The sequence below is a fragment of the Centropristis striata genome, chromosome 2 (assembly GCF_030273125.1).
Source record: "Centropristis striata isolate RG_2023a ecotype Rhode Island chromosome 2, C.striata_1.0, whole genome shotgun sequence".
In the NCBI taxonomy this organism is placed as follows: Eukaryota; Metazoa; Chordata; class Actinopteri; order Perciformes; family Serranidae; genus Centropristis; species Centropristis striata.
This window is the reverse complement of record NC_081518.1, coordinates 28,410,240-28,434,142: the sequence shown is the minus strand read 5'-3', so window position 1 is coordinate 28,434,142 and position 23,903 is coordinate 28,410,240. Positions and strand designations below refer to the sequence as shown.

General features: G+C 38.8%; 1 protein-coding gene across 1 annotated transcript in view; it reads left to right on the top strand.

The window, feature by feature from the left end:
* Window positions 1-23,903, top strand: part of LOC131983354 (SH3 and multiple ankyrin repeat domains protein 2-like) — a 270,915-nt gene that overhangs the window by 121,570 nt on the left and 125,442 nt on the right. The window contains exons 10-11 of the mRNA XM_059348080.1: window positions 2,995-3,072; window positions 14,008-14,074. Of these exons, the coding sequence (XP_059204063.1) occupies window positions 2,995-3,072; window positions 14,008-14,074 (145 nt within the window). The remainder of the gene's footprint in view (window positions 1-2,994; window positions 3,073-14,007; window positions 14,075-23,903) is intronic.

The window sequence follows — 23,903 nt, the reverse complement described above, 5'->3', positions numbered from 1 at the left end:
CTGGCATCACAACCACCGCTGCTGTGTTTCAGTTAAAGCATTTAGTTCCACTTAAGAGAGACGCTGCTGTCTCTGCAGCCGAGGACGGGGTGCCTCTGACCTTTTCTCACACGGCCTTTACAGTTTGTTACAGTTGGTTACATGTTGTGGAGAAGGTCGAGCTGAAGGTGTCAGATGCTGCTTCTGTGTGTGTACGTGGAGCCAGGGATGTGTCAGTTTTCTATTATCCAAAATGATCCACTCTTAAAGGATGCTGCCAGTATTGTGTAGTTTTCTTATTGTCAACCAAAGGCTGTTAATAATGAATGTAGAGTTCAGTGTTACGGCTGTCTCCATCTTTGTTTGTTGAAACCAGCAGAGACCATATCTGGACTGTGGAGGAGCGAGGACGGGTGTGTCTAAAAATTAACTATTAACACCAAAACTAAATGTACGTTAGTTGGTCATTTGATGTCTTTTGTTGCTCTTTTATTACTTTTTTGGGAATTTTTTATCTTTTTGGGGGGGCATTTTGTGTCTTTTTTTTGTTCTTTTTTGACTTTTATGGTCATTTTGTGTCTCTTGCTTAGTACTTCTTTTGTAATTTTTCGGTCATTTATGACTTTTTTGGTAGTTTTTTTTGTCTTTTTTGGGTCATTATATGTATTTTTTGGTATTTTTTTCATATTTTTTTCATCATTTTGTCTTTTTTTGGTATTACTTTATCTTTTACCAGAGAAAGTGACCAGCGACTCCTTGGATTCTTTTATTCGAACCCAATGCTGAACAAAACATTTTTAAATGAACAATATGTTGAAATAAACTGAATGTTTTCTGAGGTAATAAATCAGGTGAGAAGTCATCTCAGTTTGTATTGAGATAGATAGGACCAGACGGTGGAGACCCCTGTTGGATGTTTGAAGGAATGCAGGCAGAAGGAGGTTGCCGCATGTTGTCAACACATCCCATGAAACACAAAAACCATCACTCTGTTGGTCTCTCAGCACTGTTTAACTTCTTCTCTGTGGCTTTCTGTCCTTATTAAAGATGTAAATCTTTAAAGTGGCAATTTTTCTATGTTGATTTTGGCGCCACATATGGACACAAGCATTAGTGATTCCATGTGCACCACCGCTTCGTGTTGTATAGATCTTAATTTGTTTTAGAAGCATGTGACAGACATGTTATTTCTTAATACAGTTTCTCTTTTTCAACACAGCAGGATTTCACTTATAAGAAATGTAGTTTGGATTTTGGTGCGTTTAACAAACAATAAACATATTAAGAAGCCATAAGAGGGAAAGTATTGCAACAGTTAAGAACATGAACAAAGATTAAACAATATAAACAAGATACTATAAACAATTCTGTAATAAAATCTAGCAAATATGTACAATATAAATACTGTCTAAGAATGAGGTTAAGCCATACAGTTTATTTTATATTTCACACGTTATGTGTTACAGTATTTTTATCGTATCTTTTTCACATTCTTACTGTCGTTTTTGGACTTAGTAGATGGATTTACTGTTGGTTTGATGACTATAATAAGAAGAATATGGAGCGTCTTTTAGTGTTGAGAAAATTGCTATATAAAACAAATGTATTATTATTATTATTAGAGCAATTAAGAATGTCAACTATCTTCTTTCCAAAAACCATAATTTATTTCTTGAGGAATGCACATTACAGATGGTTGGTGGACGGTATAAACTGTAGATGTGCAGGTTTTGGAACAGAGGAAGAAGGTTTCTCAAGTTTCAGACTGCTCAGCAAGATCACTCATTTATTGATGATAATAAAAAACACAGAATATTCCCAGTCTCATCACTTAAAGGTGGAGATTCGAAGCATTAAAGACGATGATAATGATGGCTGCATCTGTGAAACAGAGGGGGCTGCTGTAACCTGGATTATGCTGATATTATACTGTACATCATAAATATGCATAAATTCTCAATTGTGCCTGGTGGATGGAGAAACTATGAGCTGATACAAGAGTAGAACGTTGCATTAAAACATAAACTTAAAAAACTTCTGCTGAGGATCTGTGAGAATGCTCCTCAGTGATGTTCTCCATCAGTGAGCTGCTCTCACTAACACAACATGAAACGCACAAGAGAAATCCATTTGAAGCTTCACGTTTCCATGGCGTCCGAGCTGCAGCATCCTGGATTATCTTGCTCGGCGCCGTGGACATTAGAGAAGATTGGACGTTTTCTGGCGTTTACGTCCCTCTGTCTCTAATTATCTTCTGCCAGCTGAAATGCCTCTGCTTCAATTCTTAGCTCTGATGTTATGTCACACATTTCCATTTGCAGGATTCATTATAAATGTGGCTTATGTGGGGGGAAAAAAAATGTTGTGGGTTCGCTGCACTCCAGATGGAGATGTCCATGAGTAAAAATAACATGCACGTCTTAAAATAAGACGTTAAATGTGTAATGGCAGAGACATTCATCACTGAGCATGATTGTGGTTGTGTATCAGTATCTGTGTGAGCCGTTTCTCCACTCTCAATAGCTTATTGTGGAGCTAAAAAAAAGTATTTATATTCATGTGTGCGTGCACAGTACATGCGTGGTTGAGCACTTTGTGGGCGATTTGTGCAGTAGATTCAAACCCCTCAGCACTCTCCATCTCTCTGTTCTTCTCTCTCTCTGTCTCTCTGTCTTTCTATCTCTCTCGCTCTCACTCCCTCTTTCCCTTTGAGTGGAGCAATAGATACACACTTAACAGCGAATGAAGCTCCATTCCTGATATAGGTAGTACATGTTCTGTTGTTCTCTCCTTCTTTTCTTTCCTGTGTCAGTGCTGGGATGTTCAGACATCCATCACTTCTTCTTCTTTTCCTTCTTTTCTTCTTCTCACTTGTTTTGTTTTTGGAGAAATTCTGTTAATGTCACTGGAATCTAATCTGCCTTTTTCCTCAACAAAGTAGGAGAATTAAAGGATATCAGGATTGTTCTCAACCTTTTCTCAGCTTTGTTATAATATTTTTTTTTCCTTTGCCAGGATAACTGTGCCAGAGTGCTGCTCGTGCGCGGAGCCGATAAAGAAGTGAAGAACTACAACAGCCAGAGTCCATTTCAGGTAGAGTAAAAAAAAAAAGAACCAAACAAACGCTGTTCTTCACTACTACTTTGCATGTCAGCGATTACAGAAGATCGATTTCATCTTTCAGCGTAGGGGAAACATTTTTAGTAGCAGCACATTTTCTTGGTCTCATTTGTTACCATGGCAACAGTGCAAAATGGTCAAGGTCAGCTGTAACATGGGAATGCAAACGTCTTTCTGGACAATATTAGATTTGTTACAGTCTTTAGAGTGGAAAAACAAAAGTGAGCAGCCAACCTCGACAGCGTCTGTTTGCTCCTTTAATACACAGTGTGTTTTCTGCAAAACACGTCTGTAAGGGACTCTGATGAGCGGCATTGCTGTTTATTTACAATGTATAACTTGTTTTGAAAGGGTGTTTTATAAAAGAGAGCATGTAGGAAGAGCTTATCATCCTGTAATGAGCTAAAGAGAGAATATGAAACGATCCAAATCTGCTGTTTTACATTATTTCAGACTCTTTTTACATGAAGTGATGCACAATTATCCAGAAAAGTTTGTGCATGTGCATAATTACATGAGCTGGTGTTCCATGTATGCTTCTGCATGTGTGTGTGTGTGTGTGTGTGTGTGTGTGTATGCTTCAGCAGTGCATTCATCTGAGGGAAAAACCCCAGCAGCGCTTAGAGCTGCCGAGCTGCCATGATTGACTCATAACCTACGCCTGAGTTACAAAAGAGCCTTATTCAGGCAGGCGTTTATGAAAGGCAGTCCCACGGGGTCCTCGACTGTCCTCCACAGCCACTCGAGTGGAGCGCTTCATTAGCTGGAGCGCTTCATAAAGGGAGTGAGCCCGGGCTGAGCAGAGACCACGTCAGGGTGTGAGTCCGGGGGTTTAAAAGTTCAGCTGCGAGCGCTGCAGCCGTGGCCTACATGGGGCTCACGGCTCTCTGTTGATGTTACGTGCAGCTTTGTTGCTATTTGAGTGCAGAGCAGGATCCGGGATCAATAATCTGCTCTGTTGCATCATACATTTGGAAGAAGGAACTAAGAAAACAATCATCCACTGAACTTGTTCTCTTAAGCATCACTTACACTGTGGATTTACAGTAAAACTCTGCATTTAAACTCTGTTAACCCTGAGACACTCACCACACAACACTTCTGCCTTTTTTATAGGGGGGCAGGTGGTGTTTAGGGGGAGATTGCAGGTAAATAATAGATGTCACACAGAAGTGGAATGCATCATCTGAAAACGGGACCTGAATGCAGCTCAGTTGTTTTTGTCGTAAATCTGTAATGAACATTTTGTCTTGTTGTCTATTCTTCAAGATTTTGATGTTAAATTATCTCTCATAAGTTGTTGCAGCAATTTTTGGCTGATACCATTTCCCCCAAAGAAGGGATAAAAATGGGCAAAAATCCATCCAGAATCCCACATTAAAACACCAAGGCCTTAAGGAACATTATAGAAAATCCATGCTGTGATTTGGTTTTGGTTTGGTTGTGATTGTATTCGCCATACAATCACAGAAAAATGCAGAAATCTACAATATATCAAAAGTTTCTGAAACCAAATCACAGCATGGATTTTCTATAATGTTCCTTAAGACCTTGGTGTTTTGCACTTGTGTTGCCAGCCGCTATTGTCAATATAGTGTGGAAATCTATACATCCTCTGAATGCTCTAGGTCTGTAGTTTGTGGTTGTTGTTTCATGAGTATGTGATTATCCGAGAGGTCACAGCAGCTTGTTTTATACACTGAGGTCCAGTAGAGAAAATACAGTTGGCCTGCAGGTCTCAGAGGCTTCAGTGATAATGTTTGGCACAGTTTTTGTGGTTTGATCATACAGAAGAGCGGAATATTAGCAGGAAACTTAAATAAATTATTTCACATGTATATTGTCCCAGATTTGACCATGGTTGGATCATGATGTTTACATGCAACATGAGCAGCTGTATGAATGTTTTTTTTACTGTGAGTCCTTGCAGACACTCAACAAATCTGTCATTTAATTATTCATCAGTTTTTAAACAAGAAATGATTTCAGTCTCTCAGAATCACAGACGAGAGCTTTCTGCAGCCAACATGTTGCACTTGTTCCAACAAACACAGAGTGAGGAATCTGTTGTAAGAGACACAAACAGCAGATCTTGTGCTGACAGCAGAACAACAAGCAGCCACTAGACATGCTGTGGACTCGCTCTTGTTTTCGAGTGGAAAAACTCGCTCTCTTGCTCTTACTATCTTTATCACAGTTGCACTCTCCACCTACACATGGAGCCAGGAGCTGAATCCAACAAGTTTATGCCTGTTTCACTGAGTGGCCGGCATTGTGGATAATGTAGGAATTCAGCAAGTGAAGTAGATGAAGGCAAGAAGGATTTTGTGCTTCGAGAACAAACTATACATCAAGCATTATATCAGGATGGTCTTTCTACATAATAATACCCAGAATATAAAAATATTTGTGATAGTCACAGACATTATCCTGCAGCTCAAACTGCCTCCACTCTTCTGGTTTCACACTTTCCACCAGATTTTTTTTCAACCCTCTGCAGGGATTTGTTCCCTTTCCGACACAGAAACATCAGTGTGCCCAACACTGTGTTTGGGATCAGGTCTGTCTCAGGTGGTGGTCAAGTTCATCCCAAACATGTTGCATGGGGTTGAGGTCAAGTTCTTCACCACCAAACTGCAGAAACCATCTTTATGGAGCTGCTTTGGGCACAGTGACAAAAGTTGCGTGTTTGCACTGATCTGTGCTTAAACTGTGCGTTAGAATGTTTCATGCACAAATGCAGGATTCATCAATATTTTTTTTACCTGAATTTGTTCGTAGTCAGACCATGAAGGCCGGCTGTGTTTGAAAATATAAACACACATTTTGAAATAAAAAACATATACTATATATACAACTAATATTAAAAGAATATTCTTTTAAATATTCTCTCCTATATTGTTTCTTAATTTTCTGAGAAGAGAAAAATAAGAAGATGATCCAAACATTTTAAACCAGCCCGATCTGCTCTGCTGGATGATGAATCAATAATTTGTTGATAATGCACCTTTCACACAAATCCATGTAATTCAAAGAGCTGTACAAATTGAAAACAACAAAAACAACTTTTGATTTAAGGACATGGAGACCAATGCACGCTGAGTAATAAAATATGAGTAGATAAAATAAAAAAGATAATAATAATAATAAAAAAAAAAATAAAAAAAAAAAAAATATATATATATATATATATATATATATACACACACACACACACACACACACACACACACACACATATATATACACATATACATGGTTTTCTTGATAATGACTTTGGTTGTTGTAAAAACCATGGAAAATGTCTAGATATCAACTCTTAAATTAAACTCTTATTAGCTATTTTTGTTGTTATCATTATATTTGTTCAAACAAATGTACCTTTAGTAAAATGAACAAGAAACTGAAAAAAAACAAGGGTGGTCTAATAATTTTTTCCATGACTGGACACTTTATCTGTCAAGAATAACTCACATTGTCACAATCATTTCATGGAAAGCGGTAAAAAACATTTAATTCCATATTTATGGGTGACCATGTTTATTGTATGTTATGTGTGCAGCAGGTGATGCAGGCGGGAGGTCGCTCTGTTTCCTCTCTGAGTGGTTACTAATGAGGAATCCCTTTTTATACACGCGTGGCTCTTTATTTGTGTGTGTGTAACGATCCCTAAACAGAGTGGGCACTCTGCACGCTTGTCAATTCATCGGTGGGGAGTCGCCTGAAAACACCATCATTAAGAGCCGAATTAGCAACTGGAGAGTGCAAATGGTAATAAAAAGCGATTGGCACAGCTGAATGAAGCTGCTGCTGCTGCTGCCTGTGCTCTTAATTAGGACAGTGTGTGGGTGTGTGGCCATGCCATTTGATAATATCATGTGTCAGTTCAGTGTCTGACTGTGTGTGTCTGTGTGTGTGTGTGTGTGTGTGTGTGTGTGTGTGTGTGTGTGTGTGTGTGTGCGCGTGCGTGTGTCGCAGCTCAGCCTGATCACCATTGTTACATATAACAAAAGGAAAAGAATTTGAGCGTAGCTGAAGCACAGAAAACTCCCATCATCCTCTCTGAGTGGTCCATTCTCTCTCAGAGGGCTTTCAAAGAGATAAAAATTAATTTTCTTTATTTAACAATCCCCTCCAACAATTGGTCACATCCTGTCTCCACTTCCTCCGACTCTTCTTTGCTCTTTCTGTCTCCTCAAACAGCGTCAGCATCTCTCCTATCTGACCTCCATGCTCCTTTAAGCTTTTCATCCTCTCCACAAGACCTCATTTCATTTACCTTTCCTTCTTTCACTCCATTTTCCTCATATCTCTTCTGCACTTTCTCCTTTGCCATTCTTCTAATCTAATTCCTCTCTGTGCTCCTCATTATATTCATTGTCTATTTTCCACTTCCTCCCCCTTTATGTGCTGCCCTCGTTGCCCCCCCACACATTTCCTCGTTCCTCTCGTCGCCTGTGGCAAAAACTGTAAGTCAGATATGATTTCCCCTTCTGCTTCTTATTATTCAGTCACGTGCAGCGAATTACAGCCACCGGTGACATGTCAAGCATTGCAGCACAGTGTGCACAAGTGTTGTCAAAGTATCGAGATATACATTCAAATATCCATGCAAAATGATTTCAGAGGGCCAGTTTTACTAAAGCATGAGCAGATATTCTGTCATGTAGTTTTTTCAGTGTGTAAATAGTTTTATAGGTACAGTTAGGTGTCCTTGTATTTCAATGCAATATGAATTCTCTATAATTCTATAAGTCCGCGCAGGTCTATGGTATCAGCACAATCATGGCTAGAAATGGGAACAACTCAGTGAGTATGGCAAAAATCTGAAAAAAAGTTAAATATCTCTGATAAATTATTTTTCAAAAAATGGAATAAAATGAAATTTACATATAAACACTTCTCCAAGTGCCCACAAGTGTCACAAATGTTGTACAAAAAAGACAAAATTGCCAAAAAAGCTAATACAATGACCAAAAAATGTCACAGAATAACCCAAAAGAAGACATAAAAATATAAAAGAAGACACAAAATTACCAAAAAACAAAGATGTAAAGATATATATGTACAGTATATAAAAAAAAATAGACAAAATGACTAAAAACATTTTTTCCATCCTCTCCTGTCCTCTCCGCTCTGTGTAAACAGCCTCTCCTGTCCCTTCCTCTCTGCTCTGTGTAAATAGATTTTCATTGAATATTTGTCACGTGACCGTTGGTCTGGGGATCTGGTTAGTGCAAACGCTTTATTTTAAATAACACATGTAGAATAAAGAGATTCAGACACAAATATCAACATTTTTACACAAGTTTTGGTCAGTTTTTAAAACAGAAAATTCATAACTCATGATCTGTTCAAGGACTCATGACATGAGTTCATGACAATAATGCCTGTTTTTGCAGTTTCTTTCTACGATAAATGGTGTATTTTTGTTTCCGCAGGATGGTGGGGGTTTTGGTGCCATAGCAACTATTGTAAAGTACATTGACGTCTTTATCTTAAAGCCTCAGTAGAGGAAGTTGATATCTATCTTGGTGATTCATTCTTGGTAGTAAATAAGTTATTTCTCTTATCTGTTGCTTGGCCACTTTAATACTACGTGACTTGTTTCAAATGAAAACAGTCAAACTGACTCAGTGGACATAATGGAGGAGGAAGTGTCCTCAGTCCTGGAGTCTGACTCCTGTAAACTTTAGGTTTGTTTTAATTGGACTCAGCTCTCTCGCCTCAGTAAAGACCACCAGGTCGCTGCTGCTTCCTGTTCGGACTTTTTGTTCTTCATTGATTGTTGATTGATTTTCCACCTCTCTCTCTCTCTCTCTCTCTCTCTCTCTCTCTCTCTCTCTCTCTCTCTCTCTCTCTCTCTCTCTCTCTCTCTCTCTCTCCCTCTCTCCCTCCCTCCCTCCTGGTTACTTGTGTGTGATACACAATCATGTGTCTCCATAACAACCCATGGAGAGCAGGGGAAGAATGGCTGTGCGGGCGGTGATGGTGCTGATGGTGGAGATGGTGGTGGGTGGTGGACCTTAATGAGGAGCTGCTTTTCTCGTTGCTTATTGGTTACCTGGTTTCAGGTCTTATTACCGAATCAATTAAAATGCATCTGTCCTGCTGATCTCTGTGACCTCTGTGACCTCCACCACAGATCAACTGTCACATGAACTCTATCCTGTATATGTCACTGAACTTGAAGCTCATGTACAGACAGAATCAGTGCAGAGAGACGACAAAATCTAATTATTTACTGGGACTGACGAGTGGTTGAGTTTTTCCATTTCCTGCACCTTCATACTTCTGCTCCACTACATTTTAGAGGTAAATATTGTACTTTTTACTCCACTACCTTTATCTGACAGCTTTAGTTTATTTTCAGGTCGAGATTTAACATAAAAAACATGATCACTTTAAAATGATTAGACATTTTTTTAACCTCATAAGAGTATATCAAGTCGTTAAAATGAGCCCTTTCTTTACAACATTAAAACACTACTTAAATAAATGCATCAATACAAATAATCTAATAAAATATTTAGAATATATAAAACATTAAATGCAGGATTTTTACTTGTAGTGGAGTAATTTTCACAGTGTGGTATTAGTACTTTTACTGAAGTAAATAATCTCAATACTTCTTCCACCACTGCAGCAGTGCAGCAGGGCCAGTGAAAGGACACTTCATCATGTGTAATCTCCCACAGGGGCATCCTAGAGGTTACTTTTGCCATGTTTTTTCGAACATTAGGGCATTGGGGGGACGAGCCCACCAGTGCTGGGATCAGATGATAATACCGCTTGTATCTGATCTCTGCTTCAGTGAACTGTGACTTCGTCTTCATCTCTTCATGTCCTCTGCTGCTCAGAGAGACGCTCTCTGCTCCCTCCAGAGACAAACACAGAGGCGTCCTTGTATGTTGTTTAAGTCATTCTTAATGTGTTGACAGTAGATATCATACATGCCTAAACACTCCAGAGGAAAATGATGGATATTGATCTGATGGTTGTTGTTTTACTTCATGGTTGTCACTGTAAAGATGCAATTCTTCTCTGTTGATGCAAACTAAACTAACACATCCATTAGTTGTACCAGAAGTCATTGTTTATAGTAACAAAATATGTCATCTCCTGAGAGAGAGTCACACTGAACAGGTAAAAAACAAACATTATAAAGACAATCAGTCAAAGTCAGGACATCTTCACCTCTTTGGCTTCCATTTTTACCTTTTTTAACCATCTTAGGTTTTTTCAAAGTTCCTCTGTTGCATCACAATCTCCCGGATGGAGCAACGACCTGCACCTATGTGACATTTTACCCAAATCCTTCATAATATGATGGATGGAGCTGATCTGTAGCCCGGCCTCTGGTTCACTCAATAACAACTGAATGACTGAAGACCCAGTTCACATTGATTTGGTGATGTAATGTCACAACACATCAACAGATCCGTCCGTCCGTCCGTCCGTCCGTCCGTCCGTCCGTCCAATGGCAGCAGGCTGAGCAAGGTATTTCAGACACCCAGCTCTTTCTGAGGGACCCTTAACGTGGCCAAAAACTCCTCCAACAAGGAACGCCCAGGAGGATCCTGATCAGATACTTGAACCATCTTAACTGGTTCTTTCTGATGTGAAGGAGCAGCTTCTCTGAGCTCCCTCTGGATGTCTGAGCTCCACACCTTCTCTCTAAGCTCAGACACGCTAAAGAGGAAACGTAATTCGACTACTTCTGTCTGCAATTTCGTTCTTTTGTTCAGTACCCAATGCTCATGACCATAAGTGAGGGGCTGATTGTGGATTGTGATCTTGGATAAACCGTCTTTCCATCTCACGCTCAGTTCTACTTTCACACATGAAGCAGACCTCAAAATACTTGAACTCCTTCGCTTGGAGCAGTAACTCTCTCTAACCCGGCAGAGAAGCACAACCTCCGACTCGGAGGTGCTGACTCTCCTGCGGACCGCTTCACACTCGGCTGCAAACCGTTCCTGTGAGAGCTGCAGGTCACGGCTCACCAGATGAAGCCAGCAGAAAGATCAACTTGGTCAAAAGGTTACATATATAATGTTGTTTCAGTTGCATTTCAATCATTAGTGTCCTTATGAAATATAGTCCTTCAAAGGTGTTCAAATAATAAAATATAAATATAATATATATAATAAGAGGAAGAACAGATTTTTTCACCCGAATGTTTGGACATCTTTGGACCTTTAAATCACCAAATGTGAGTTCTAGTCAGCAGTTTTTTTGCCACATAAAGTCTGCTGTGTCAAGCACAAAATATATTCAGACTTAAGAGTTCAATGAACTGCTGATGGTAGCTTCAAACGACCTTACAATTAGAATTAGCTCTGCTTCAGTTTTCAGGCCGCAGCACGAATGACGTCTTCATCCGTCACCCTGTCACTCGGTCCTGACGTGTCACTCGATCACATCGTGGAGCCTGCTCTGCGATCAGGCTTCCTGTGGGAGAGTAGCCTGTCATAGATTTGTCACACATGGTGGCGTGCACTCTGGGAGATCCTCGCAGTGAGTGGGAGACGGAGCCAGCATTCATCAGGAAGGACGCGTCCCCTCCTCCATCGCCTGCACAGGAAACATCACATTTGCTACCATGAAGAAAGAGCAAGAGCGCATTTATTGACTCACACTCTCCAGTTCAAAGAAAATATGGAATATATTGTATATTAATGCGCCGCGTTGAAAAATTCAGCAGGATCTGGAGCTCTGGAGGAAAACATGTCGGTTAGAGACTCCCAAGTGTTTTTTTCTCAGAAATGCTGTGTTTTTATTTATATGGAGAAAAAGGTCAAGTGTGGAGGGAGGGAGCAGAGTAATACTACTCAAGCCAACTCTGCTTTATTAATACACCTTCTCCATCTCTTCCTCTTCCTCCTGAATATTTGTTCTCCAGGAATCAGAGCAGGATGCTTATATAATGCTGCTGGGTTCCCCTTGAGGTGTGTGTGTGTGTGTGTGTGTGTGTGTGTGTGTGTGTAACATATCTGTGAAAAATGAACCTGACTACTTTTACTTGATGATCCTGACTCGAGGCGTACTGTAAACCCTGAGAGCTCTGCACCTGCAGAAACAACTGTAACAGCAGCTGATCTGGGTCACTGACAGAGAACAACCTCTGCAGCCACGGCAGGAAATCCCTCCACTGCCCCCTGGTGGACACACACATGCACTGGCTTCAGCCACACAGCTGATTTTACAGTAGATATTTAGAAATTCTTATAAATTTGCATGGATTTGGCCTTAAATACACCACTGACCTGCTCAAACAATAAAAACGAACCAGACCTATTAGATAACTGCAGAGTGGAAGGTGGAGTTCAAGAGTAATTTTACACTGTGGTATTAAAAGCTTTATTTCATTAAGGGATCTGACTGATTACTTGTCTGTAATATATTCAACCAAATTACCAAGAAATGGCTGATTTTTTTAGATAATTAATACAGAAACGTGTTGGTACTGGGGCAAGATTTTCATTTTGATTCTTGATTCTTTCTTAAATAAAAGTTAAATACCAAAGTACTTAGATATATATTCAGACCCAAGGTTGAACCTTTTCCAGTATTATCAATCACATCTCATGTTCTTCTTCTCATATGATGAAGAGTGTACATGGAGCTTTTCATAAATTAGGAATTGGACCTTGAATTAAAATCATTTTGTCAAATTTAGGTTTATATATCGGGACATTTGTTCAGGTATGAATAAAAACAAAATAAAAACAATTACCTTATTTGTCAGCCCCTCAAATGTGTCTTTATAATAATTATACAATTTATTTATCTAGTATCTATCTAAAATCTAGTTTTTACCAATAAATGATGAGATCAGATCAGTGCAGCTGCAGGTTCTGAGCAACACGAAACTTTAAAACAGCTTCAACGTCTTCTTTACATCAACATGTGACTCTGCGTCATGTCATGTGTGACTCTTGACTTGTACGTGTGTGTGTGTGTGTGTTAGATTGCTGGCTACATGATTAAAGTGATGCAGATTGGATTTTTGTCATGTTCAAAGTGAGCGATTCTTCACAGAGCAGCACATTTCTCACATTATTGTCATGAAGTGGCTCTTTCTTCTGCTTGTTGGGGTATTTTCTGAAATCAGTAAAATGATCTTCACTATTATATCATTATATTATTATATCATTATATACTCAGCTGCTGTTAGAAACAATGAAGGCAATCAGAAAAGCTTTCATATAATTCCTGGATAAATCTCAGAATAATCTACAAGAAGATACTTTAATTATATTTATTCTTTTGTACGCTGAACATAAAGAATAACAAAGTATTAGTACTTCAATATATTACATTGTACAATACTATATCATACAATATTATAAACATGCTATTATTTTCTGTACTGTACCATACAATACTATATCTGATTTTATTATTCATACTACTGTACAAGTATATATCATTATTTCTACCATAACATTGCACTTTATACAATAAGATATGATACGATTTACTTTATTACGATAATTCAGTGTGATAATTTATCATCTTTCAATGTTTCTTGATTAAATCATATATCAATATATTGTGACATGCAAACAGTTCATCTGAATTGACACACACAAGCAATTACTAACAAAATTTTCACAGAAAACCTGATGTATATTTGTATGTATATTTATTGTTTTATCTACAATTTCACTTGAAACTGTTACAGCTTGTTTTGTACATTACTATAGCATAGTTAAACAGTCCTTCTATATTGTTATATTGATACAGACAAAAAAATGTTCTCGTATAGTTCTTGAATTATTTTACTGAAATCATGTCTTTTGTTGTAACAATGTTCATATTCTGTATATTTGTATATATAAAGGATAGTGTCATCTTGCTTTAGAGATAAAGTGAATGAAAACCATCTCTCTCTGTCTCCAGGTCGCTATTATTGCCGGGAACTTTGAGCTTGCAGAGCTGGTAAAGAACCACAAAGAGACAGATATAGGTAAGCAGCTCCTCTCCTCCTTCCATTCCTCCATCCCTTCATCCTTCCATCCCTCACCTTTTCTTCTGCAGCCTCCCAGCGGGTTTTCCTGAATCTCCCTCGGGATACATTTCAAATCCCCCCACGGTTTGATCCTCTTAAACGACCTCTCGGTATAATCCCCTCGGTGGGATTACGAGAGTGTTGCCGAGAGGATGAAAGTTTATGTTTACACCGGGGCAATCCCGGGCCGATTAGGCCGGGAGAAATGATCAATGCTCTGCTGCACTGGGAGCTGATTGGTTGCCGTCCAGAGGTGTCGGCTGATCTGCGTGGACGGATTTCATTAAGTCTGCAGATGGATTTAACCATTCTGCTATTGATTGTGATTGTTTATTGGAGAATCAGTTTCATGCACGTTGTGGAGGAAAAACATTTAAAGCTTTTTGAATTATTTGTATTTGTGTGTGTGGGACGAGATTAAGAGTTTGTAAATTAGACAGCTACTAGTCAGGACTTGGTGTCCTTTCAACGACAGCTCTTTGGCTTAAAATCTAGTCAAATTAATTCTGTACTATACTAAAAATTAATTATTTTTTATCTTATTTTTTATTAATGTTATTCAGGTAGATTTCAAAGTCGTGCCAAACTTGTCCCCAAAACCTGTAGAAGTTTCTCTCTGATCCACAAATTCAGTGTCAGATTTCCTCTGACATTAAACAGGACATGAGGTCCTTGTGCCAGAAGGGAAGCAAAGGACTGGGACTTTGACTTGATTTTTGGTAAACTTTCCTGCACAGGGAATCTGTGACTGCTTGCCAAATTCTGTGTGTTTGTCAAATCATATGTGACGCATTTTTAAATGCTACATGTCTGATATTTTAATATATCCAAAGAATTCTACAACACCCTCCTCCTCAGTTATGCCACATTGCTCTGAGCAGGTTAGGTTGACTTCCATGAGATTAAGGTGGAAGTGACCAAAGTGTGAGGCTCCTGATGTTTGCTGCCCAGTAGTAAGAACAGAAACTTGGCAGTGTCGTACATCCACTACTCCTCGCTCTTTGCAGGTGCGTCTTACAAAGCCTAGGTGGTTTATTTCTCCAAATGTATAGCGTTGTGCTTTCAAACAAGTTTTGAATTGTCTGAGTAAAGATTCAAGTGTCTAAAATCCCAAATAAGGCATGAAAAGCCCCTCTCAGTGTTCTGGCCCCTGCTTGGTAAAAGCCTTCAGTTAAAGCTGAAGCTGCTGTCTGTATATAAACTCTATACAGTCTGAGAGTTCTTCAGTGTGTGTGTGTGTGTGTGTGTGGAATGAGAGGGAGGCGAGAAGACCACAGAGATTTCTCACCAACATACAAAAATGAAAAAATAAAACATTTTTTTTAACAAATTCCATGAGGGCTTTTTTTTCCCTTTTTTTCATCTTGCTATTTTTTACCTTGGTTGCTTAGTTGCCACTTACTCACTTAAGTTCTGCAGACGCAGATTGGTGACGGCAACACACTCGGCTCCAGTTTAACACCTGATGGAGCCACGAGAACAACCACAAATCATTTACAGCTTCAATATACATAAACTGTGGATGGAAAATGTGGATATTTTTCATCTGATTCCTGCAGAATTACCTACTTCTGATGGCTGATACTGATGCTGATAACCAATAATTTCACATTTTTGTACTTTAGAGGTAATAACCTGTAGTTAATGAACATGTGGGAATAAACTCAAAGCTTAAAGCTGCTGATTCTGCAGATAAACCCAATAACAAAACGCATATACCATAGATAGGCAGTCAAACTATGAATTGAATGAATATGAAGGGAGAAGTCTGCAGTGGTGGTGGCTTGTGAGAGTATAACTGGGTTCTTAATTCTCTATTAGCTGTTGAAATCCTCGATCTTTGATCACAGAAAAAACCTGCACAGTAAGTGTTTTATATTCTGTGATCTTGACTCTAACATTAGCTGCAGCTGCTTCATAATTTAATCTTGTTGTGATGATGATTTTTCAGCTGACTTGAAGATTTGTTGCATTGAAAACTCTGTATACTTGCAGAACATGCATTGCAAATTGTGTTGTCTTCTTCTCAAAACCAAAAAACCCATCCACACCATGGATGTGTAAAGAGAACTGGATACAGCATTGTAGCAGGGACCCTATTCATTCCTATGAAAGTTCCACAGTGGAGCATGAAGCCACCTTCCATGTGTAAAATGAGCCGAATCTTCTGTATCTTTAATGGGAAAACAATGATTTAATGTTGAAGTTCTTCTGGACTTTTTAAATGTTAATCGACTGAATTAACTCTGATAGTGAAACAAGTCATTTTTTGATGGTTGTTATAGTAAAAAATGTATCCTTTTTATTTACAGACATCAATTTACACCAAAGTAAATCCATGGGGGAAATGCAGTTTGACATCATGTTGCGTTGTAATTTGAGATCCAACGCCTGGCGTTCTTCCTTTTCTGCTGATCCGCAGCAGCAACATGTTTGACTCTTTAGTCTTCATGTATGTACTGTATCAGCTCCATTATCAGCTATAACTTTATGATGAATCAATAATTAATGACATAATATATTTCCCATTTTCTGCCGATATATATCTCTGTACATGACTTCTCTGCATGCTGCTCACAGCTGTGGTGTCGGTGGTTTTTATACTTTGAGTGAAAACATAAAATATCTCCTGTGAAGTGAAATGAACACAGAGCCTTTGGAGTCCGCGGTGCTCAGAGATTGCTCGGGGATTACGAGGCCTCAGAGAAAATGAGAAAAGATGAACAAACAAATAAATATATAAAGGAGGACAGAGAAAGATGAGGCCGGGATGGAAATGAATGAAGAGAGAGAGAGAGGGGAATCTAATCTAATCTAAAGATGTAATCCTGCAATTGTTGCTCTGTCTCATGGACGCCGCCCAGCAGCAGCCTCACACGGCAGCGACCTGCTGAGGAGCTAAATGGGACACAGCAGCGGTGCAGGATTACCCCCAAAAATCTTGTCTGCAGTCCACATCTGGTCCACCCCCCATCCCCCCTCCTCCTCCTCCACCTCCCACCTTCACACTGTTTTAACCTCGAGTGCCGGGCTGCAACTCTGACTGGTTGCCAGGATTAACTAAAGGTGCTCAGGTAGTCAGCGTCCCCTCGTGTTTGGACGTCTTGGGTCCTTTTCTGTCCCCTGGGAGCGGTTGGTACTGAGGATTTGGGATGGGACTTCTTTACTTCTGGATCCTCGATTGGCCACCATGGGTTCAGCCTGCTGCAGAGGTGGGTGCCCCCACCCCCACCCCTACCTCTCCTACCCACCACCCTATACCCCCATCAGCCCTCTGACCACACAGACACACACACACACACCCAGCCATCCCACACCTCTCAGTGAGGACAGCTTGTGTCGTGTAGAGCTTCTTACTGAGTGTATGCAGCTTAAGTGTGTTTGAATGTTGATCATGGACCATGTGTGTGTGTGTGTGTGTGTGTGTGTGTGTGTGTGTTATGTGATCTAAACACTATAAGCCCGTGGCTTTCACAGTTTCTCTCGCTGACTCTGTGCAGATGATGTAACAGTTCAGCCACATAAATCTTCTGTTTTATTGCGTCATTGTTTTTATATTTCTCACTTTGTCAAGAGACTCGACTACCAACAACTGGGCCAACAGGGACCCCGGACCTCCAGAGTATGAAGTATCAACTGAAAAAAATATATATTTAGGCTTCCTTCATTTTAGAGGAGACTATTTGAAAGAATGTTTGACACCAGCTGAACATATCCTCATACAACAATTGGTATGATAACTTCTTCTAGTTAGTATTTTTTTTGCAAGTTATCCCACAAATGTCCAGCAACATGAGGGATTACTGCGCCAGTGATGCCCCTCCTGTGCAGAACCTGTCAAGGCAGCAAAACTACTTTGTTTGGTTCAGATTATTTTTTTTCGTTAGAGTTAAAATAACCACGTTACTTAATTAAGTTATGTAATTGTGTATGTTATATACAAGGAGACAGAAACAGCAGCCTGTGTTTGTTTGACTCGTTCATCCACCCCGACCTCGTCCGTACGTGGACTTTGTCGATCTTTATACTGCGTCACCTGACCTCCTCCTTTAAGGTGCACAATTAAAATGGTTAGAATACAAATTGTAGTGCATTACATTGTATAGGTTTTAAGTAGTGTCCACATAAAATTTGATCATTTTTTAAATCGTGAAAATCTTCTGTCTATATAAATAGAAATATAATCAATGAAATAAAAATAATGAACTTTCCGTCCCGTGTTCCTATTCCTACTTCACGTGTTCCTATTTAAAAATAAAGTAGATTTTATTTATTAACGTTCAGATGTTTCTCAGTTTCTCAGGACAGTTAGTTTTGAAATCTGAGATGTCTTAACAGAACTCGGAGTTTGTGTGAATTGAATGAGATGATGCCTCGGTGCTGCTTTATACTCACGACTTCTCACCTCCCAGTCAAGTTGAAGCTTTTATCTTTAAGAACAACATTTTCATCATCCATTACTCATCTATCAAGCAAAATACCAAATATCTGCTAATTCCAGCTTCTCGAATGCGAGGATTTGAGATGCTAAATTGACAATCACACCAATTCATAATGAAAATAATTATTATTTTAACCACTTTTATTGTTTAACATTATATTATTTGTGTGTATATCATCACTTAAAAACAAAAAAAATGCCACAAACTAATTAAAGCACAGCAAATAGTCTTTTTATTATTATTTCTAATTGTCTGTAACCTGCTGCAAACACAACAGAATCAATCCCAAACTGATATCAATTGTTGTGGATTAAGCCAGCGCTGCATGAAAATAATGCAGATTAAGAGTTTTTTTTCTGTAGCCCAACATATAAACATTTGCATAAGAAAGTGTTGGATCACAGATGCAGGTGCAGTTGTTGCTGCTGCACCGCGACTCGGCCCACAGGGAGAATTATTCAAATCACACATTCACATTTTGTTTTCAATCAACAGAAGGTGCAGGCAGCAATCTGCCTGTCACATCTGACTGGACAGCACGTAGGAATATCAGATTGCAGTGTTGGTGTCTGATGCAGGTTAAATGCATGACAGGAACCAGCACTGAGCACCACTGCTGCACATTATTATTATCTTAATTTGGTGGTTATGAATAATTTGGAGACTTGGAAGCTCTTAATCAATCAGCCAGTTATTTCATCTGCTTTACTCTTATCCGGAGAGGAGAGATGACTAATCTTTTCTCAGTTTCAAGTGCTTGAATACAGTGAATTATTACATCAATATGGCACTCAGTGTTGCTGTAATTTCTCCGTGAACTCCTGGGCAGAGACCAAGGCGGACCGGGCTGTGAAGTAGGCCGCTGCGATGTGATTGGTGGAGGAGAGAGGACGGTGAGGGCAGCCGCTTATATATGTAGACTGACGCTCTTGTGTGTGAGTGTGTATGTGACCTATATGCTGTAGTTAATAGCTACACATTGGAAGGGCTGGCCGTGAAAACACGTCACCATGTAGTCAGAAATAGTTCACAACACTGCAGGAGAGGAGGCTGTTCTGCTGCAGAGAGACTACCAACTTCCACATGGAGATAAACAATCACAGGAAGTGGCAGATATGAAAGTATTATACTGAAGGGAAAGCAGCAGTACTATAATGTAAAACACTCTGTTACAAGTGAGATTCCTGCATTTAAAATTAAGTATATTTACATCAAAACATCCTTAAAGTACTCATAATGCAAGATGCACAATGTCAGAATAGTTTGCATTTTATTACTGAATAATAATTGTTTTGTGTTCATCACTTTTGCGCTCATTTTATTACTTGATTACTGATGGGTAGCTTAACCTATCATTTTAATAACATATTGCTTGGTTTATTATATATTTATATTTATATATGTTGTTTTTGTAGTATAAATCTGAATCCAAAGTAACAAAAGCTTTATAGTGAAAGTACTGGAGTAGAAGTTTAAATTGCCGCAAAATGGAAATACTCAAGAAAAATACAAGTAATCCTGACTCATACTTGATTTAAGTAAAATATCTGATAATTTACACTGTAAAAAATAAAAATGGATGCAGATAATTTAATTTCTTATAAAATACGGATAATATACCGATAATGTCTGTATTTAGAAAATATATCTGTAGAATACCTTAAGTTATTATGATTATTATTACTTTTTACTGTAATATGGCAGTAAGTGTTTGGCAACTTTTGCTGCCAGGGTTTTGTGGACAATTTATTATCATTTATTTATTTACAGTAAATTTAAAGTTTTACTGTAAAAAAAACAACAGAGAGTTTCCTTAATTTTACATTCAGCAATATGATGAACATTTTTTTAACGATTTTTACATAGAATTCACTGTAATTTAAAATTTAAAACCATTAAGCAATTATATAATAATACTTTGAATAAATCAATAATATGTCATTACGTTAATTTACAGATTGCATCTTCCAATTTGTTTAATATTTATAATAAAGGTAAGTTACTTATTTCATTTGTATGCAGGAAAACCCTCTAAAATAATACAGTAAATTTCTGGATTAAAAAAAAATTAATGTTTTTACAGTGTTTGAAACATATGATTCTGCCGTAATATCAGCCATAACTACAAAATATATAATATCAAATTCTCTAAAGAAAAATATCTTTCAGCTTCCTTTTAACTGGCTGACGTACGATTCTCTAAACTTTCCTGCTAGGGAAAAGTGAACTGACTCTTATGGTCTGCTCGCCAAAAATGTTTTTAAGCGAAATATGACATGTGGACAGAATATTTCTATAGAAACAGATGAAACAGATCAGATCTCACTGATGGTCTCATTTGCTTAAGTAGGTCATATAGAAACATCAATATTAAACTGAGACTGTTTCATAACCTGTTCAAACTGTAGTTGCAGTTGCTGTGTTCCAATATGTTAATATGCCAACAGTGATACAGTAAATCTGTAATGAGCCAATAATAAATTCAGCCAGGAACTAATATGGACGGGTGACAAATTAAAGGAATAACTGAATAAATGTGTAAAGTAAGGAGATATTTATCACCCATTTGTATTATATACTGACACATATTTCTCATTTCTGCAATAGTTGCTTAATAAAACACAACACAGTGTTACTGTACAGACCTGTACCATAAAAATATACATAAATAGTACAGTGGAGCAAACAATTCCAACATATAACAATGAGAAAAACATTTAAGCGACCACACATCCTCATCTTTTCCATTCAGTCATAACACATTTCCATATTTAGATTAAGACTTTCAGTAGCGTCCATGAAGACAACAATAATCATAATAATAACTTCACTCCTTCAGCTTCTGCAGCAGAACGAAAGCTGAGGTCACAAGACCACAGAGATGGAAACAAAACAAACATTTAAACAACTAATGCAGCTCAGCACACCAAAATATGCTTAAAAATAAGAGCTTATTTAGTTTCTTTACAATGGACTGTCACTCTCACACACAGACACACACACACACACAGACACACACACACACACACACACACACACACACACACACACACACACAGAGTATAATGAGTGAGTGTATGGTGGGGATGTCTGCAGGAGATAGTGTTGTATTCCTGCTCTCCATACAGCAGTAAGCCTGTGTAAGAATGATTGACAGATGGGCGTACTAGACCACCCGCTGCCAGAGTGTGATAATCCAACAGGGACTACGTATTGACCAAGCACACGCATTTATACTTACACACACACACACACACACATGCATATGACACTTTCACACACACCTTAACCACTTTCACACTCATCTGTTCCCAGTCCACTGCAGGATTTACACTTTAGACGAAGCTCTCCGTTTGCTTCTGCGTTTTTAAAGCCGGAGTCCATTCTGCACCTGAGCACAAACCTGCAAGAAAAAACACACCAAAATATGACTTTAAAAACCATCCTGAGCTGGCTGACACTCAGCAGGTCTCGCTGCAGGGAAACAGACACCTCGCTGTCAGCTGGTGCAGGGCAGGAGGGACTGAATGTTAATGCATCAGGGTTTATTTTTACATACACAGAGAGAGAGAAAGAGAGATGGTGGATGAAAAGATTGCAGGTGAACCATATTGTTATTTTAGAGCTGAAATTATCTGCAAGAGATCAAGAGAGGGCCAGCCTGGAAGAGAGATTAATATGAATTTAATTGATATACAATTTTCTGATGAACTCTGAACATGTGTGCACTGAAGCAGTCGTCTAAAAAACATACATAATAGTAGTATTAAAGCACTAGTTTGACGATTTGTGTAATATGGTTATTATTAATTATCGGCCGCAAGCAATTACTGTCTTACTCTAAATCTGTCATCACTGTAAGGTTACCAGGCAACCAGCCAAGATGACCGCTTGTAGCACAGAAATAGTCACATAACCCCCTGATCAATGGATAAACATCAGCTGCAACACTTCCATTTTTATATTGAGATACAAGGTACATATTAATGAACTTAAAGGTATAATATGCAGGATTTTTTCACAAAATACAATGTTTTGACTCGTCTTTATATGAAGATACTCTGCAGTCAGGACCTTTGCATCAATTCCTGCTCAGTGTGCCTTTAAGACGTGTTAGTTGGTGAATATTATTAATCTTCGACAGAGCAGCAGGGCCGAGGCCTGCTGGCCTTCTAGCCCCATTTTCAGTCTTTATGCTATATATGGGGGGGTTTGGTATGAGACTCTAAAATGCCCATAGGTGTCTATGAGAGTGGAATGGTTGTCTTTCTGTATGTGTCAGCACTGTGATAGTCCAGGTGAACCCCGATTGTCACCCAATGTCAGCTGGTTTGGCTCCAGCCCCCCATGACCCGAGTTCAGATAAGCGTTTAAGGATAATGGATGACTGAATGAAAGTGATATTGATCATCTAACTAACAAGCAGGCTTAGTTCATGTTACAGGGCTGTTGGGAATGTGAGACAGAAAATAGTTCAAAATTATTAGTTTATTTATACAGATTGTTTTCAAGAAAACCTATCGCTAATTTGTTTTTACAACATTTTTTGTATCTGTTGCCAGAGCCAGATCTATATACTGACAGATACCGACATTGAGAAGGAAAATACATAGATAACCAGTATAGTAATACTTTGATGTGGAATGAAAAACAGACCTTGTTTTAGGTGGATTGTGCAGCGATTTGTCTCCACTCTGCAAATGCACCCAGAGAGCTACTTTCTCACAGATAAAACTTCATTAAATTATATTCAACATGATTATACATTATTATACAAACAATGTATTAGACTGTCAGCCAATTCTATAAATGATAACTGAGAAAATAAAGAATAAATAGGAAAAAAAATAATTGCCAAATAAACATCATTACTGTTCAGTTTCAGTAAATTAATTGCTGACTATGTAAAAATAAAAGTATCTAACACCATTTCTAAAATGAGGCGTTCCCAGGCCAGGCGAAAGATATAATCCCTCGACAGTGTTCTGGCCTCCTACCAGTTGGACGTGCCCAGAACACTAACGGGAGGCGCCCGGGAGGATCCTTAACAGATGCCCAAACTACTTCAGCTGACTCCTTTTGACACCAAGGAGCAGCGGCTCTATTCCGAGCTCCCTCCGGATGTCTGAGCTCCTCACCCTATCTCTAAGGCTGAGCCCAGCCACCCTACAGAGGAAGCTCATTTCGGCCGCTTGTATCCGCGATCTCGTTCTTTCCGTCACTACCCAAAGCTCATGACCATAGGTGAGGGTTGGAACATAGATGGAGCGGTAAATCGAGAGCTTTGCCTTCTGGCTCAGCTCCTTCTTCACCACAACGGTCCGGTACAACGCCCGCATCACTGC